This window comes from Rhagoletis zephyria, unplaced genomic scaffold (genome assembly GCF_001687245.7).
Source record: "Rhagoletis zephyria isolate East Lansing unplaced genomic scaffold, Rhagoletis_zephyria_1.1 Rzeph_scaffold_03042, whole genome shotgun sequence".
NCBI lineage: Eukaryota > Metazoa > Arthropoda > Insecta > Diptera > Tephritidae > Rhagoletis > Rhagoletis zephyria.
The window spans coordinates 14,700-32,121 of record NW_016160126.1 but is presented as its reverse complement, the minus strand read 5'-3'; the positions used below and the strand labels follow the sequence as shown (position 1 = coordinate 32,121).

General features: G+C 35.5%; 1 protein-coding gene across 1 annotated transcript in view; it reads left to right on the top strand.

The window, feature by feature from the left end:
* Nlg4 (Neuroligin 4) overlaps positions 1-17,422 on the top strand; it is a gene marked incomplete at both ends in the record, with an annotated part of 64,107 nt that overhangs the window by 31,992 nt on the left and 14,693 nt on the right. The window contains one exon of the mRNA XM_017623105.1: positions 7,103-7,372. Within this exon, the coding sequence (XP_017478594.1) occupies positions 7,103-7,372 (270 nt within the window). The remainder of the gene's footprint in view (positions 1-7,102; positions 7,373-17,422) is intronic.

The window sequence follows — 17,422 nt, the reverse complement described above, 5'->3', positions numbered from 1 at the left end:
GCACTCAAGAAATCAAAATCAATTTCCGCGCAGCTACGCGCCCAAAAATCAAAGCCACTTGCCAACACGAACACCGACATTCAACGACCAAAAAAAAAAAGAAGGCATTCACATACACACGTACATATATATGTGAGTATGTTTTTGTATTAAACTTCGGCGCTGAAGTATTTGAAATATATATTGAAATGAACGAATGAAGCAAGCAAGGAGTGTGCGGAAATTTAATTTTGACTAGCAGAACAACAACAAACAAACTTCAGCAGCTGCAGGCACAAAGAAAATTTGATTTGCATTAAATTAAAGTCGAAAGCAAAAAATCATCTCCAAATTTCAAAAGATAAGTACTGCCTACAAAAAAAAAAGTTGAAAGAAGTAGACATAACGCAAGACCAGCAGCTGTGACGTCTGTCTAGAAAGCGACAGCGGCTTCAAAAAAGACGCCAGTGTTATTAATTTCACATTTTCACACCTTTACAACGACATGTGCCACACATGTTATGTGCAACAATTCACCTCCTTGCCTTGGTGGTATGTACTTTGCTGATTTACATACATTCGCCGCATGCTGCAGAGATTTTAAAATTGCGTATACGCCATGGCAGCGCGTTGACAGTGTGATGTATTAAGCTGCCGCAACTCGGCCGTTCGGTCGTTCGGTCGTTGCGTCGCCGGAAAGCGGAAATAAATATTGGATCCGCACACTTTTCGTTACAGTTAAACGCGTATGCAAAGGCGCAATGTAGCATATGGAATGTTATGTGCACAGCATAGTAAGTACTAAGAACTGTTGGGCTTTCGCTGAAGAGTGAATGGATTTTTAATACGCTCTTATATTTCAATAGCTTGGCCCATCAATATAAAGGAATCTTTCAATGCAATACTTACCAACTTTGAGGTGTTTGAATAAATGAAATAAATGAAAATGTGATGAGATTTCCAAGATATGGAAATAAGATACATAAGTCGTCAGCCTAAGCGGACAGAACATATATGTCCCGCGAGCTTAGTTGTTACAGAATATTTCTTGATTAATCTGCGGGGATGTAGAGAAAGATGTGAGATGTGAATTTCCGGCCAAAGGGACTTACAATCTTTGCAAGTTCCGGGAATCGGCCAACGCTCACTGAAACTGTTAGAAACCGTCTCCAGATCACCATAGGGACTTCAATAGGCGCCCCCGTCAGAAGCGATGACTTCAGAGGTACCCTGTCCAGCCAGTTAAGCAGCCATGCACCTTCCTGTAATACCACTGTGCCGTGGATTTTAAAAGTGACGTATTTTCCGACCAATTTCGTTAGTACCAAGAGTGTTCTTAGAGCCTTGATTACCGCCTAGCAGGTGGATAGAATATTTAAGTATATACTGTACGCAGTCGGTAGAATGCACCATTTAAAGATTTTACTTTTGCTTTAAATACGCTTAAAAAATCTAGAAATCTAATTTTGAGATTAACTAAGAGTTCCTGATAAAATACAACTCTACCATCTAACTTCGAGCCATCAGTAATATGTCAACTTGTACCTTTCCCCAGAGGTTTCCAAATTCAGTCGGGACCTGTGCTGACACTTTTCTTCAGGTATGAGTTCGTAGTTTCCACAGAATTTTTCACATACTGCATATTGCGAGTACTGCTTAGCCTCATAGCGAAGCCTACTGCTGCTGCCTTGTACGCAGTTTCAACCGCTACGGGGCAAAAAAAAAAATCGCCAAAAATTCTAGTTGTACTCTGATTTTGCTGTATTTTGTCATTTATTGAATTTTTTCTTAGAAATGAAGAAATCTGAAAAGGTTGCATAAATTGGCAAAAGTTTACCCACGGTTTAATCAACATTGTAATCCCAAAAGCTGCCTGGCGCAAAGTAGTTACAGTCTTCATGAAGTCATTGAAAATGCTACAAATCAGATAAATCTGTCAAATCTGAAAAGACTAGGAAATATAATGAAAACCCAATATGGAGCAATCCTCTCAAACTATTGAGTTTGGCCTTAAAGCTGAAACCAACCCATCAAAATCCGATTATTGAACTGCCACAGTTGAATGCGTGAACTGCCGTTCGAATTTTCACGCAAAAATGCGATTCATACACCGACATCAAGTGATCTTTTAAAAAAGCCTTAGATCGTGTCAATAGTCATGTTTTGCGTCTAGTAAACCACTTATTTGGCTATGTCGAGACATTTCGAAAAATGAACTTTTGCCAGTCTCAGACCGCAGAGGGGCGCCAAGCATAGCGTTATATAGGATTCAAAAAGACGGCTCTCTGTGCCCTAGCTCTTATTTCGGTTTTGCTGGTACGTATATTCCACCAGACAACGACCCCATACAAAATACTTGGCTTGATTGCGGCTTAACACAACCAATAAATTATCTTTGGATTGAGATCCCATCTCTTTTGCTAACTGCAAACCATTAAATGGGCAGATGTACTTCAATATAAATAAATCAGTATATAAAGTATATTCGAAACAATTTCTTTTGCACATTTTTTGTTCCCAATGATAGCGAAATATTTTGCACTATACCTATTTCATTTTAACAATTCCAAACATTTTAGAAACCACTGTGCATGTTTAAAAATCACACTTGTCCCAAAAGCTTCCAGGCAAACATCAAAGTTTGCAGCTGTTTGAGGTTGCCAGGGCACATTGAGGCACCCGAAGTACATCGAATGAGAGACGAAATTATAAAACACAAAAGATACTCTAACATCGTATTTTTTTCGTGTGCAGCACACACAGCCCGCCCGGGGGAATAACGAATCGAAGCTGTTGCAATGAGTAAAAATGTGGTTGAATTGCGGCCAGAAAAGCGGCACCGCAAACACACGGCACACTGGTAGGGCTGCTGAATGTAAATAAAAATCTGCGCCATGGCATGCTATGCCCTCCACATGTATGTAGAAGTACTCATGTACACACATACATATGTACATATGTGCACTAAGCACATATCGTGAACTTTTGAAAAAATAACTTAAGTGATTTTAAGAAGTTTTGATTTCAGAGCAGAAAATGCCAAATTTTTTTAACAAAATTTGATATACTTACATCTATGCATTCAAAAAACTTTATTAAGATGATAATACAGGCTTTAGTTTTCGCATACCAATTAGCGTTTCAGTAATGAAAATTTTACTGAAAAAAATTCCCGAATGCGACTTGTTTCGTTCTTTCAGATTGCCACTTATTTGTATGTACATATGTTTAAATACCTATATTTTAGAATTTGTGCACAGATGCGCAACGCATATGTCACATGGGATTAAACGTTCTACGTGATATGATAAGCTGTGAAACAGATGCCTAAATGACACGCACCCGAGCGCACATTCTAAATTTGTAAAATACATATATTTCGCATTCATGTACGTATGTCTATGTATGTATACTCATACACATTGCCACTCAAACAAAGGCATTTAAGCATAAATCTGTGTGTCTCCTTTTTGTAATAAAAACTTATGCCCCAGCGCGCCTCAAGACACTTGCTATAATCTTTTCATACTTTCTTATCCGCTTTCTCGCCTTCCTGCCCCTTTTTTCGTATGTAATTGTGGTGCTTCACGTCTTAACTTACACCGCTGCGCTAATACTCAACTTGCAAAATAAAGCATTAAATGTTTTGTTTTTTTTTTTTTGTTGTCGAAATTAAAAGTCAAATTACACAAACACATACGCGAGTATCTATGTATGTATGTATGTACGTATGAATGTTTGAGTGCAAAATGTCTGCTTCCGGCAACTTATGGCGGCTTATAACTTTTTTTTTGTAAGGTAAGAGATTGGGAAAAATGTGCGGAATTTACGNTGCCTATATTTTTAACACGGGTATTGATATGATATTTTATGTGACGGCACTTACGTTTTTACAAAAATAATTTACATGAGTAGAATTGAAATTTTTATATTATTTTGCCGCGAGTAGAATGTGCTTTTTAATACAAGAAAATTTTCTGCAAGACCTATTCGCGGATCGATAAGCAAAATAACATGTGGCATTACGTAAAATATACTACATACTGATAAGTAATAATAAATGCATTATAAGTATAGTCTTTAACAACTGCATTAATAAATTATTGGTATGCAACTTACGCTGCCTTAGCATAGTAAAATTAAGATTTAGTTATTTTAATATATAAATGATAAAAAAAAAGAATTTTTTCAGAAAAAAAAATTCAAACCAAGGTGTCACTTCGACTCTCTTTTTAACATCGCTGCTGGTTTCTATAAACTGAATCTACGACTTTTCTTATCAACAATACCAAAAAGATGTTTCGTGCACTGTCTATCGAGCTACCGAGTATGTATAACAATACGAAGAATCAAATTACCAAAGTATGGAAGCCCTTTTTACTTCGAATATCGATTTATCGGGCTCTTTCGATTCGATGTTTTGCTGATCTTCTAGTTATGATTCGATTAAAAAAATTCTACCGAAAAAAAACGAAAGGCAACATTTGATTTTTACTCAATCGATGCATATCGACTTGCCCTAAAAATATATGAAATTTTAAAGGAAAGCCTCTTGAAAATAACCTTTTGTAAAATCATGGATAATACTACATCCAAAACTCGAAAAATGGAAGTTGCGAACACACACTGGACTGGGCTACAAGTCTGCATACGCAAATTTATTCAAACAGGAGTAATTAAAGATAGAAATATAGCGTGAGCAAAAACAAAGAAAAAATAAATATATGCTCTTTTTTTAAAAAAAAAAGCGGTTAGATTTAAAGTAAAACATAAAAATTACTCTCTTCAGATAAAATTCCTAACCAAAAATTTAACCCTTTTCCCAAGTAGGGCTAAGTATTTATAAAGGTTCTATGGAATTCTAATATCGTTCGCTTGATATAGAGAAGCCTTGTCTCACATTTTTATTTTTTTTTTTTTAATATTTACGGATTGTGAGCTACCTGACACTTTTGGCAAAATCTGGATATTGTAACTGTTACAAACAATGGATTTTAAAAATTACTTACAATAAGTGTTTCTAATTTCAGCGCTGGTCAGGTCACAGCTTTTTTTTTTTCTTTATAAAAATTAAGTTAAATTCTTGGGAGATCGATTTCTTCTTCGTACTTCGATTATTTCGATTCGAATCGATTCAAAAATTGTTTTTTTTCAAGACTGTTGAAATAGATTTTCCATAACCGGCTACTGAATAGGGGAGACATTTGCTCTTTCTGGATTATTCGCCAAAATATAATATAACTCTTAAAAATAAAGTAACATCTAAATATATGTTTGAAAAACAAATTACGAACTAATTGCCTCCTCTAAAATTGCTGGTGCGAGTTTATTAAATACTTAACGAAATTTAAAATATACAGACATTTCCAAAAATGCTGCCCCGAATCATCACTCAATGCGAGTGTTTCCCGTCCGAAATATCATAAACTATATCTCACATCTAAGATTTCGTACTTCTGCAGCGTTTTTCAAGTAGAGGTGGCAAAGCCAAGCAAACCCACAGCCCAGCAGATGTCAGGAGTCTCGAATTGCTTATGGGACGATTGAATCTGGTCAACCAGTCTCTCGGTCGTATCCGTTTACTTCTCAATTAGTCTCATTTGGTTCTAAGGTAGAGTGGCAATGTACCGCACCCGCGAGGTAACCTCACTTAACCGGGATGGTATAGGAGTTCATGTGTCAACTCTCGGCACGCTTGAGGTCATCTACATATATGGCAACTCGCAGGCACAGTTGAGCTTCAAGTCTACTTAGCGCTAGATGAACGCCCTGCCACGCAAAGTTTGCAAAACCTTCTGTACAGTCGTTGGGTTGGTGGCGGTAAAAGGAGCGCCCTGCAGCTGGCAAACAACTATCGGTTCTAACAAAAGTCCTGACCTGGTGCTGTTAAGGAGGAGACGATGCAGAACTGATTAATAATGTTTCGCGCCTATTTTTCCTCAGGGAGACGATGCAGAACTGATTAATAATGTTTCGCGCCTATTTTTCCTCAGCGGTTTGCGAGATAGAATCATCTGAGTATTTCCTACCCAGCCGCCCTTCTTTCGCCGAATGAAAGTTTTAAAAACTCGACTCGTATTTTACCATCACTACCAAGGAACTCCCTAGTTTGGAAACCACTTGTATGTAGTCGGTCAACGTAACTTTATTTTGAGCGTTCAGTACTCAGTACTTTTTCTAGCAACTGCAAAGTACTACCAATTGGTAACAAAGTGGGCACGTCCAAGACCTGATGGCAGAAGTTAAATAATCAATGTAGTTACTGTCACAGCTTGAGACCAAATCACGGGTATGAGGCTGTTACAATGACCAGACCTTATCTTTTTCCTTCGTCTGTCTTGCGTTGAAGGAAAACTTATTAGTTATATATACGACAACGCAATCACGAAGTTGGAAACCTCTTTTGCCGGGTATCCAACAATGAATTGCTTCTGCTTCATCTGGTAGTTTTCGTTTCGTCATTAGTACTAAGCTCACAGAAGACATAACACTTTTCGCTATGGCAGCTACCTTTAAGTTCGTCTAGGTACCTTCTGTCTCAGTTTAACCCGGTTATCTTTGTCAAAGAAGCCTTTAAAAGTGTAAGCTTTTAGCTTCGCAACCACAGCAAAGATACACCTTCTCGCCTCAAATTTGTTTCTTATAAACAAAACACTTATAAAGAAGGGACTCTAATTTTCCTTTAAACAATTAAATGTTTCTCTATCAGCATATTTTCAGTTAAAATATGTCTGTCACAAGTTTCGATGTCAAGTTCATTTTTCACTGTCATTCCATCAGCGGAAAGTGAAAAACATTCAAACCCTTTCTTCCACGTCAATTCAAGCTGCAAAAAGCCTTTGACGGAAATAAGAAATATAAAATTGCATGAAAATGCGAACGGCTTACCTATGTATCAAAAATTTATAGTCTCACATACACTGCATATCGTTTTTGCGGTTTTCTCCAAGGATAATGTGTGTCTTTTAAGTCTGTTGCCATGCCGTTACTTTTTTGCTGAAAAGCCAGCAAGAGAGCTATTCTGTATTCCTTTTCAGGATTTTTAGTTACTCTTTTCTCATCTTTTTTACTAACTGCAAATCCATCTCACTTTTCTCTCTCTCCCTTTCTCTTTTCATTGCAGGCATGAAGCCCCGGATCAAGAATCATTTTCGCGCGCATCAGCTTTCGATTTGGCTGCGGCTCATACCAGAGTTGCATCGTACCGGCATGGAAGATGTCATTACGCGTCACAATTTATTTAAAAATCATGATGACATGGATTTGTATGAAGGACCTGTGAAACCGGATCCGTTTGCCTCGACACGTCTGCTACTCATCGATGATGCGCTGTTGCGCAAGGCTGGACGAGGCGGCAACTTGACGGCCGGCTATATAAGCGGCGTCTTGGGCGGTAAGTTGCTCTTCATTTTTCTTCTTTTTTGCTTTAGTGGTTGCGGAAAAATACCAAAGGCAAATATTTAATGCAAGAAATAACTCGCACATATAAGTGCGCACAAATGTACATTAGGGTGGTCTTTAAAACTCCAATCGGGGCCAAAATTTGTATGTGGTATCTTCGACTATTATAGACGTAGATTTTGAGGCTTAGGAAATCTTATGAAAAAATTTGCTTCCAACATTTAAGGACCGCCCTAATGCACATTCAACGTATATTGACAGAGTAAGAAACCCTATGTAAATATGGCATGCGGGCATTTCACTGCAAAATGAGCAAATAATATATACATATACATATGTATATACATATATGGTACATACGTACATATGTATGTATGTATGTGTGCGCTTAGAACGCCTCTTTTGTTTACTCAGTCACCCAACTTGCAAAAAAATGCCAACGTAACGAGTATTCGCCGCATTGACAAAGGTACTCGGCTACGTGTCGGTCTGCCAGTCCGGTTGTCTGTCATTTGAGTCAACCACAAACATACAAACAGTTTGGCGCGGTTAATAATTTCCTTTTTCCCAACGGCTGATGAACTCTCGCCACTATCCCATTGCCAGTGCCATTTCGCCTATCCTTGCAGGCATCGGTCAGCTTTCTGTGTGTGTTGAGGAAGATGTGGGCTAGGCCACCACAATTTGATATTTCAATTGGTTTGCCGCAGCTGAACGACTGATGCTTCCACATTCCTTCTGGTTATTTTCCACTTGTTGTTACAACCAGCACTATGAACGTGTGCTGACTTTTATTGTCAGCTGTTAAGTTAACTCGTCACATTGTTTTTCCGCTTGTCTAGTTTCCAATGTAGTAGATGGGCTCGTATGAAACTGTCAAATCACTGGGCAAGTGAGATAGGAAGCCGCATATATCGTCACTTTATACCCCATGTATGTATGTATGTATGTAGATGTTTACTCTCAACTCAGACACGTGTGCAAACAAGTGAAGAAACGCGCCTCCGAGAAATATACTGCTCTAAGGAGAAATCTTAATTGATTGCTTAAATATTTGTGGTCATAAATACTAGTTTTAGTTGACAGCTATGAAGGAAAATTAAATATTNTTATTGCTTAAATATTTGAGGTCATAAATACTAGTTTTAGTTGACAGCTATGAAGGAAAATTAAATATTTATGAAAATAGTTACACAGATGTCAAAATGTGTTAGCTTAGTTGACAGTTTTGATGCTGGAAAGCATACATTTTCATAGAGACAGAAAAAGTAGGTAGCTTTTAAAATTTATCTGCCTTTCAAATATATTTTTTCAGAATAAAATCTGTGTGTAAAGGGCAGAAAAATTTTGAAACCTTCTTCAGAAAACGGCCCTAAATCTTTTGGTTTTGAACTCGCAAGCTGAACCCTTGGTCTGCACAATTTGAAAGCGAAATATCAATACGCATCCATATACTTATGTATAGACTGATTTGACCCATATATATTTTTGTATTGATTTTAAAGAGGGATATAAAAAATACCAGATTATGATTGAGTTCACCAGAGGGAGCAATGGACCTTTATAGGGTTACAGACGTTCGCTGAACAATGCATTAATTAGTAGCCTCGAAAATTACTTTGGTGAGGTACCGTGTAGATCATATCAAAGCTTCGTAGTGGCATATAATGTTCTCTACTGTGGCCTGTGCTTCGCCACACAGCTGCTTAAGTACTCTGCAATGACCATTAAGAAAGCCATGCTGTCAGCAGCAGGTTAAGGACTGTGTCATACATACATAGCTATATAGTTGGGGCAGAACTTAGCTTTGGAGGCATAATTGTCTTTCCAAATGCTGACGAATAGAAGCCTACTGGGCTATTAAGCCATAGATCCCTGGTCGGGCTTGTGGCCATTGGTACACTGACATTGACTGTACCCTCGGCGTTTATGTATGTCGTTTATCGTACCAGTTGAGTCTGCTTTGCGTGGAAAATTGTAAAGTTGTATTCAAAGTGGTTCCTTGGAGTGCATCCAACAACAAAGCTGGCAGCTAACCCTTGGCCCATTAAACTGAATGGTTGTAAATTTTATAGTTTCTCCATGTCCGACTGAGATGACCTTTACTCACCAAACAATCAATATATTCATAAAACTGCGGGCCAAATATAATAAAACTACGTATTTTAGTTTTTTTTTCTGACGTCAGGTTATTTTTTTAAGGCCTTCAAGTTACTAGAATATTATTGATTAAAAAAATTATTCAAAAGATTCGGTGCATTGTAGAATAACAATATGGGTATCAATTAAAAGAAAAAAGTCTGTACAATAGAAAAAATATATATTTTTTGGGTGCACCAGGGCGAATAAGTATTGAAAATGTCCTTTCTAAAACTTTATCCTTGAATATCCTTGAAAATTTCAAATATTTATTTTTGAAAAAAAAAAATATGTCAAGGACTAACATGTTAGCTACCACATCCTCGAATTTCGTAGTTCTAACTTATTAGTTTTAAATAAAAAAATTGTACAATTGTATGGAATCACGTATGCACTTTAAAAGAACAAACTGTCTTCTTCTTCTTATTTGCCACTAAAAACGTTGGTAGGTTTGGGCCGAAACCAGAGCACTTCGCCATTTGCATCTCTCCTTTGGGTATATTCTGCCACTTGTTCGTCCTGAGTGAGAAAACAGGTCCTTCAGGCACTTAGTCCTTCCATTCTCTCGCAATATAATTTCATTAAAATGCCTTAGACTTAAATATTTTCTAAATACTTGTAAAAATAAATAAATACTGATTAGCTGAAGGAAAGGTTGTTTATAGAATTCCAAACGGTACTTGAATTTTCAATTTATTTTTTAACGAAGTAGTTTAAAATTTCAAATTTATTTATCCCACAAGTCAATCATACAAATTGCATTTATTAAAGTCTTTTATCCACTCGTGACTCTCTACCAAATCGTCACGCCACCTTAAACACCAACGCACAAAGTTGTCCTCCCTAAGCATTTCTGTTGTTGACACTTCAAATTTTGACAACGGTAACGGATATAGCCGTACTTACGTAGCTCCTCCGCCAACAAAAATGTGTTTTAGCTTAGCGGAGAGCTGTCACAGGTTTTTTTTTTTGTTTTTGAAGCTCTATAATATTTCGGCTGGTGCCTGCGGTGCCACGTAACGCCCACACTTTTAAGCAGACGAATTTGTATTGAACTCAAACCTCTGGTTTGCTTAAATTCCTTCTTCGCACATTTGATTTGTATTGTCTGGTTTAAGACGAATGGGCAAGTTTTTCTCCATTTTGGTTTTTGTCTTGCCTTCTCACTAGCATTGTTGCCCTTGACATGCCTTTGTTATGTCACTATACTTATATGAGTGTGTATATATCGCTGGTCCTCTGCAATAACGACACAACTCAAAATTTCATATTTGCAGTAATTCTGTAGGGACAGTTTGTAAGCTTTCAAATTGGACTGAAAAAAAAAAATCCGAAATTAGTAACAACTCCTAAGTAGTTAAACGAAAAAAATCTCCATTTGTATTGCTGAACAACACACATAAAATCATCACAAACCTATCGACAGTTGTTGACTTATGCCAATATTAGCGATAAATCTGAGACATGTGCCACTGTTCAATGGCAAAACTGCGGCCCTGTCGATTTGCATAGAAAAATATGTCGATTTGTCACAGAAAAATATGGCTATTTATAAATCTAATCCGCTATATAACTCAAATAAACATGAAATTTTGAGTTGTGTCGTTATTGCAGAGCACCGCAGATATATATTCATTTGGGCGCATATAATTTATATTTCCCTCAAAAGTTTTAAGTTCTGCATCCCTTTCAATTTTCAACAACCCTAGGCGTAGTACATTTCATCATACACATACATACATACATACATACATACCACTCGAAGCTCATTGCTGGCGTTGATGGCTTTGTCTCGATATTGTAATTATAACATTTCCTTGTTATTTCCTGTATCGTTTGCTTAGTCTCCCTATTGTGCTTTTTTCCGACCTTTTGAAATTTTGATGACATATGTACGGAAAATGGAGCCTCGGGTAATTTCTTGATATTTGAGGAAATTGTCTTTTAATTTCATTTTTTTCCTTTCAAACCATTGTCCCAAATTCAAAGTCAACATATGCAAATTAATATGGACAAAAATATTTATATAGCTACATATTTACAGACATAGATAGTTATTTATTTGGTTATTTGTACGGCTATCAAATAAAGTTATTCAGTTTGTCTTCTTGTCCCAAAATCACCGTTGTCTTCTTGAACGCATGTAAATAAATAATACTTGGCAGCTTTTGCGAATTCTATGCTTGTGTGTGGATGTGTGAGCACACATTCATACATACCAAAGCAAGCACAGATCTAGAATTTTATTTTTTTTTTTTTCAATTTATAATTGTTCTTTTTATTTATATTTTTTTCAGTCTCTGTCGACAACATGTAGGATACGGCAAAGTTTAATTGTTTATGTAAAGTTTTATTTGAATTCCATGGTTTTGACAAACGGAAATTGAAGTTGGTTTTATACAAACCTTAGACTCAGATAAATGGTTTTAGTTGTTTTCTTTATGTTTTTTGCTCTCAAAGTTCATATTGAAATTTACGGTATTAAATTATTTAGATATTAAAAGCTCTTTAGATTCATACATACAAATGTAGGTCTCAGTTTAACGCCTCAAATTGATTTATAATTAATTTTAGATTCTCGTTACCATTCATTTCTTATATAAACCTTTTCGGACTAAATACGATTTTACTAATAAACACCGCCATCTGGTGGCTATTTTCAAAAAAGAAAGTAGCATTTCAAAAACGAAGAGCAGAAATAGTCTCAATGATCTCTAATTTGAAGGATATTTTTAAAATCCGACTTTTACAATCAAATGTTTGTCATTTAATACCAAGTGGAAATTCGGCATTATTGCAAAATAATTTTTTTATATTTCACTTTTACATCAAAATTAAAATTACAAGAATTATGAACTCAAGCATCTTGAGAAGCCGGCTGTAAATCTATTTTCGTACTTACACGAAGTGTCGCGGTTTATTTATTCATTCCACTTAGCCAGAGCTAATTAATAAATGATATTATTTCGACACCACTGAAGTATTTTTGTGATAAATTCGTGAGTAGCAAGCATTTCGACTTCGGGCGTCATTATTACTTAAGTATTAGTGGAATCAATAATCTGAAAGAAAAAACTTAAGCATAAATAATGGTGTAATGCTTTGGAATGCGTGGAAGATGGCTATTCACTTAAATAAATTACTTTATGAGAATTATAAGCAAGATATCATGATATATGTATGTACATTAGACCACATCACTCTCCATACAAAAAAAAATGTCGAGACTGTTTTCCCATTGACATTATAAAACTTATTATATTTTAAAACTTGCGCCAAAATATTTCGGAAATGTATTAAGATTTACGTGAGCCAGACCGATTTGAAAATATCTCCCGATATAGAGTTTCTTATGAACAAAAATAATTTAAGTAAGCTTAAAAATTTGCATAAAAATATTTAAAAAAATGTTTCAACAGAATCATAATAATGAGATTTTTGATGCTGTTTTGAACTATTTTTAAGGTTTGTTTAAGAAAAACTTGAATAACTCAGCCAAACCGTTATCCATTTAGAGGTATCATGAGGTATCATTGGAAAGGTATTTTCTCACCCTCAAATAAAGTCACTGAAGTTTTCTTAAACCAGTCTTTGAAAAAAGTTAAAAAAACAGCATCACAAATCTCATTATTAAACTGTTTTTTCATCTCCTGTTATTTTTTTCAAAAACTCCTTTAAGAAACTATTTTTATTCATAAAAACCTCCATTTTCAAAACGGTCCAGCTCATTTAAATCTTACTTTTTTACGAAATGTTTTGGTGTAAGTCTTCGAATATAATAAGTTTTGTAATGCCGGCGGAATATTGCAACTTTTTTTGGTGATGCAGTCTAATGCACCCACATACATCCATATGTATGTATGAAAATAATATTTCTATGAGATCAGACTCTTTATAAGATACATAACTGAAATTTAATTGTTTCCGGAAAATAAATTAAATTGTGAAATTCCTTCGACTTTTGCCAAGTCATAATGCGAGGAATAAAAATTATTTAAATATTTAAACCTAAGGAAACCACACTTACGCACACATGCATGTGTACAGTAACTGAAAAAAGTGTTCAAATGTTATATTTTTAATTTTCCATTGTTAAAATTTTTTTGTTATTGTTTACAAAAAGTAAGAAATTAACAAATCTTATTCAAAAAAATTTTTATTAAAAATTTCAAGCTTTTTAATATAAAAATCTAGAACATTATTGTTTAAGAACAAATTTTAGCATAATAAAGTGCAAGTTTCAAGAGGCTTAAAAATTGCGGGGATTTTTAATGTTTTTGTTTGCTTTTTGTATAAATAGTGACTTGCGCACCTTATTCCACAGGAAATTTTATTTAATTGAAAAAAAAAGAAAACAAATTATTGAAAATCAACGCGATTTTTTTGCTACTTGAAACTTGCACTTTATAACACTAAAAATGGGCTTTAAAACGGCATTTCGTATAATGTTTTAGAATTTCAAGTTTAAAAGTTCGAAATTTTGATGACTATTTATTAAATTTTTCTAAACTTTGTATAAAGTCTAGACCTTTGACTTATGTGATTTTGATTAAAAAATTAACTTTAGTTTTATAAAAAAAAAGACAATTTTAAAGGCTGTTTCCAGCTCTCAAGAAAACGTAAAATTTATATGAAATCACGCGCAAGAAATTGAAAAGAAATTTTCTTCTACCAAAATTTCTTAAATAACTTTGCAGCACTCAAGAAACAATGATCATATATTTATTTCTTTAAGAAAATTTACAGCCATAGCAAAGTTATTTTTCAAGTAACAGAAATAATGAAAAAATCTTCTGAAAAGTGATTATTGAGAGCTTTAACTTGAAAAGCATTGTGCATAATATATATATATATCAGCAAGTGAACACTTTCTTGGGGCACTGTATGTACATATATACATATGTACACAAGCAAATGCTCAAATCCGGTTTGCTTTAATTTAGCGGCAATGCAATTTTCCTTCAGAAAATGAAGCTTAAATTAATCTAAGTCAAAATTTGGTTGGAGCAAACTGACGCTGAAAGGCATTGAAGCCAACCAAACCAAAGGGAATTTTTGCTGACCTTAACCAGCAAATTCGCCATTCATACATTTTTGGAATAGCTGCCATTCGATATTTCACATTTGTGAAAACCACAAAAGGAAAACAGCTTTTTCCAAACCCGTTCGATCGATTTTTCTAAGAAATCCAAACTATTTTTGGCAATAATTTGTAGCTGCATACATCGATCGATGTGCATATGCCTATGTATGTATGTACATATGTGCTTGCTTACTATTAGTCCATTTCATTGTTCAATTTCCTTAAGACAATCAAGTCATTCATGTTTTATGTATATACATACATACATACATATATACGGCTGACAGCTGGACCGAACAAAATTTTACGAAAATTCACACAAAAGCAGTATTTTCGTTTTTTTGTTTTCTTGCCTCACTTTACACCACCACCACCATAAGATTACAGCTTCGAAATGCTTATGCCATAAATAACCTTTCGGCAGAGTGAATACACAGAAGAATATTGGAAAATTTGTGAGGGCGTAGGTGGTGAGCAACTCAAACGGTCCATTAAACGCACTGACCAATGTTGGTAATGGTCTTAATGTGGTTTATGGTAATCATGATAATGAATTGGTCAGCTCAGGAGTTAAATACAAAAATAGAAGGGTTTCGATTTTAGCACTACGGCGATTGTTTTGCTGTAAAATGCCAACTCGTGTAATTTGCTTAATTGGGTAGGCAGGCAAGCTTCTTATGTAGCCGGAATAAATACATATCTACATGATAATTGTAATGTGAGTGCACATACATAAATACATAAAGGTATTGGATAAAAATTAATGAAAATGACTCGCAAAAATTTATTCAGCACTGGCGTGTGCGACGGTTTGATGCACACTTGGGCGCGCACAAAATACATTTAGAATGCCTAGCCAAGCCAATATAAAAACATATAGATACACACATACATACATATATTATAAGTCAATATTTTTGGTTAATAACATACAGTTATGTTTGCATTTTCCCCCCCGAAAAAAATGGTCAACAATAAAAGCTGGCTTGCGTAAACTGAAACAATTTCTATGTAAAACAAACGTTTCAAACAAACACACAGCAGTTCGCTCGACTGCAAACCGCAAAAGGATCTTCGCAAACAGCTTAAAAAAAAAAAACTCAGTTGAATGCCGCTTTAGTGGGCTGGCAAAAAGGTTAAACTGCGAGCTGTTATTTTGGGCGATTCAGCAGCAATCACTTTGAAGACAGTCGTCATGGCAGCAGACAGAAATATGCGAAAGAATGTGGTCTGCAATAGAAACAGTCGCAAATAAGTATTATAAACAAATAGCGAGTGTGTGTGTGTGTGTGTGTGCTAAAACTGGTAGCTTATCCGCTGCATAAAAAAGACAACGGGAGTTGATACGCCTTTTATATTTTTGTATGGGAATTTCTTAACATAATCCGTATTTAAATAAATGCCAACCTAGTAAGTCGATAGCCTCTTTGTGGCTGGATTGCGTACAGTAATTTCGTGCTTGGTATTATTTAGGTAGGCGCAACCAGTTAAATACTGGAAGGATTTGTATGAAAAATTATTTTATGTGCAGAGGCGACAAAATACCAAGGACTACCCATTAGTTTAGATACTTGGCATTAACTGAGTAAAGAGATTATTAGTACATATGGCATAAGTGTTCTAAAAGAATTTGCCGCATGTTTGTGATTTTTCGGCATTACATTAGGTACTCGAGCGGTGAACCAGGTTTTTTAGTTCTAGTTTTTACGATATTCATTGGGGTAATTGAGTCCATATGGTTTCTAGTCAAATATATACATATATATAACTGTTTAGTTTTTTTTCGGCAGCGTCTGAAACTTTTTACTTTATGGAAATGAAAGCTTGGACCAGGAATCTGGCAATTTTGTTGGGAAAGGAAAAGTAGATAAATACATACAAAAATATATCAACAACAAAGTAATTTAATACTTGTATCGATAAAAGTTGTCGGTAACAGTATTTTTATTAACTAATTTGGCATGCCAATGCTGCGATCTAGCCAGAACTATTATGTTAACGCTTCAGAAGTCACTCCAAACTTAAAGCTTTTATAAAGTTAAGCGCTTGTTCCAGCTTTCAAGACTACTTGCATAGCATGGGATTTCTCTGCCAGCCCACATGACCTACCGTTCGTCTTCTCAAAAAGTTCAGATTTCAAAAAAGCTGAACAATAGAAACCTAGCCTGCAGAGTCGTGTCAGGTATCCCTAGTACTTGGTACTCCCCCAACAAAGTTTACGCAGTTGCTCAGAAACTCCACATAAAAGTCTATTAAATCTCTTGCTTTGACCTTTTCCCTTGAGCTGCCGCTCTTTGGCGTCCATACACAGTCAGCTGTTCGATAAGCTACAATGATGGAATAGTTGGTACAATCGTAACTTTATTTAATTTGAAGGTACACACCATTTTAGGTACATTTTGAACTTAGTCAAATAACTTTTCAGAAAATCAGTTCTTATATTTATTCAAAAATCAAGCATTTTCCGGTGTACGTAACTGGTCCTATAGCTTCCAGCCTTTGTGACGAGAACTGTAGTTGACTACGCCATATATGCAGAGAATATATATTTTTAAAATGTCTTCTTCTTCTTCTTAGTTATCCAGTCTTGACCACGTTGATTGCAGCCTTACAAGAGCTGCCTTGTAGAGCTTAGTACAGGTTAGATTCGATAATATTGAGTCTGTGAATTTAGAAACGAAATTTCCGGTGCTTCCGGTAAATACCTGATATGTCATTTACTTGGCGTAAACTCGTTGAGTCACAGATTCCTAACCGGCGTTTCATTCCTGTCATCATCAGTCATCAGAAGCAAACGTCCAATGCAAGAGCGACACCCTA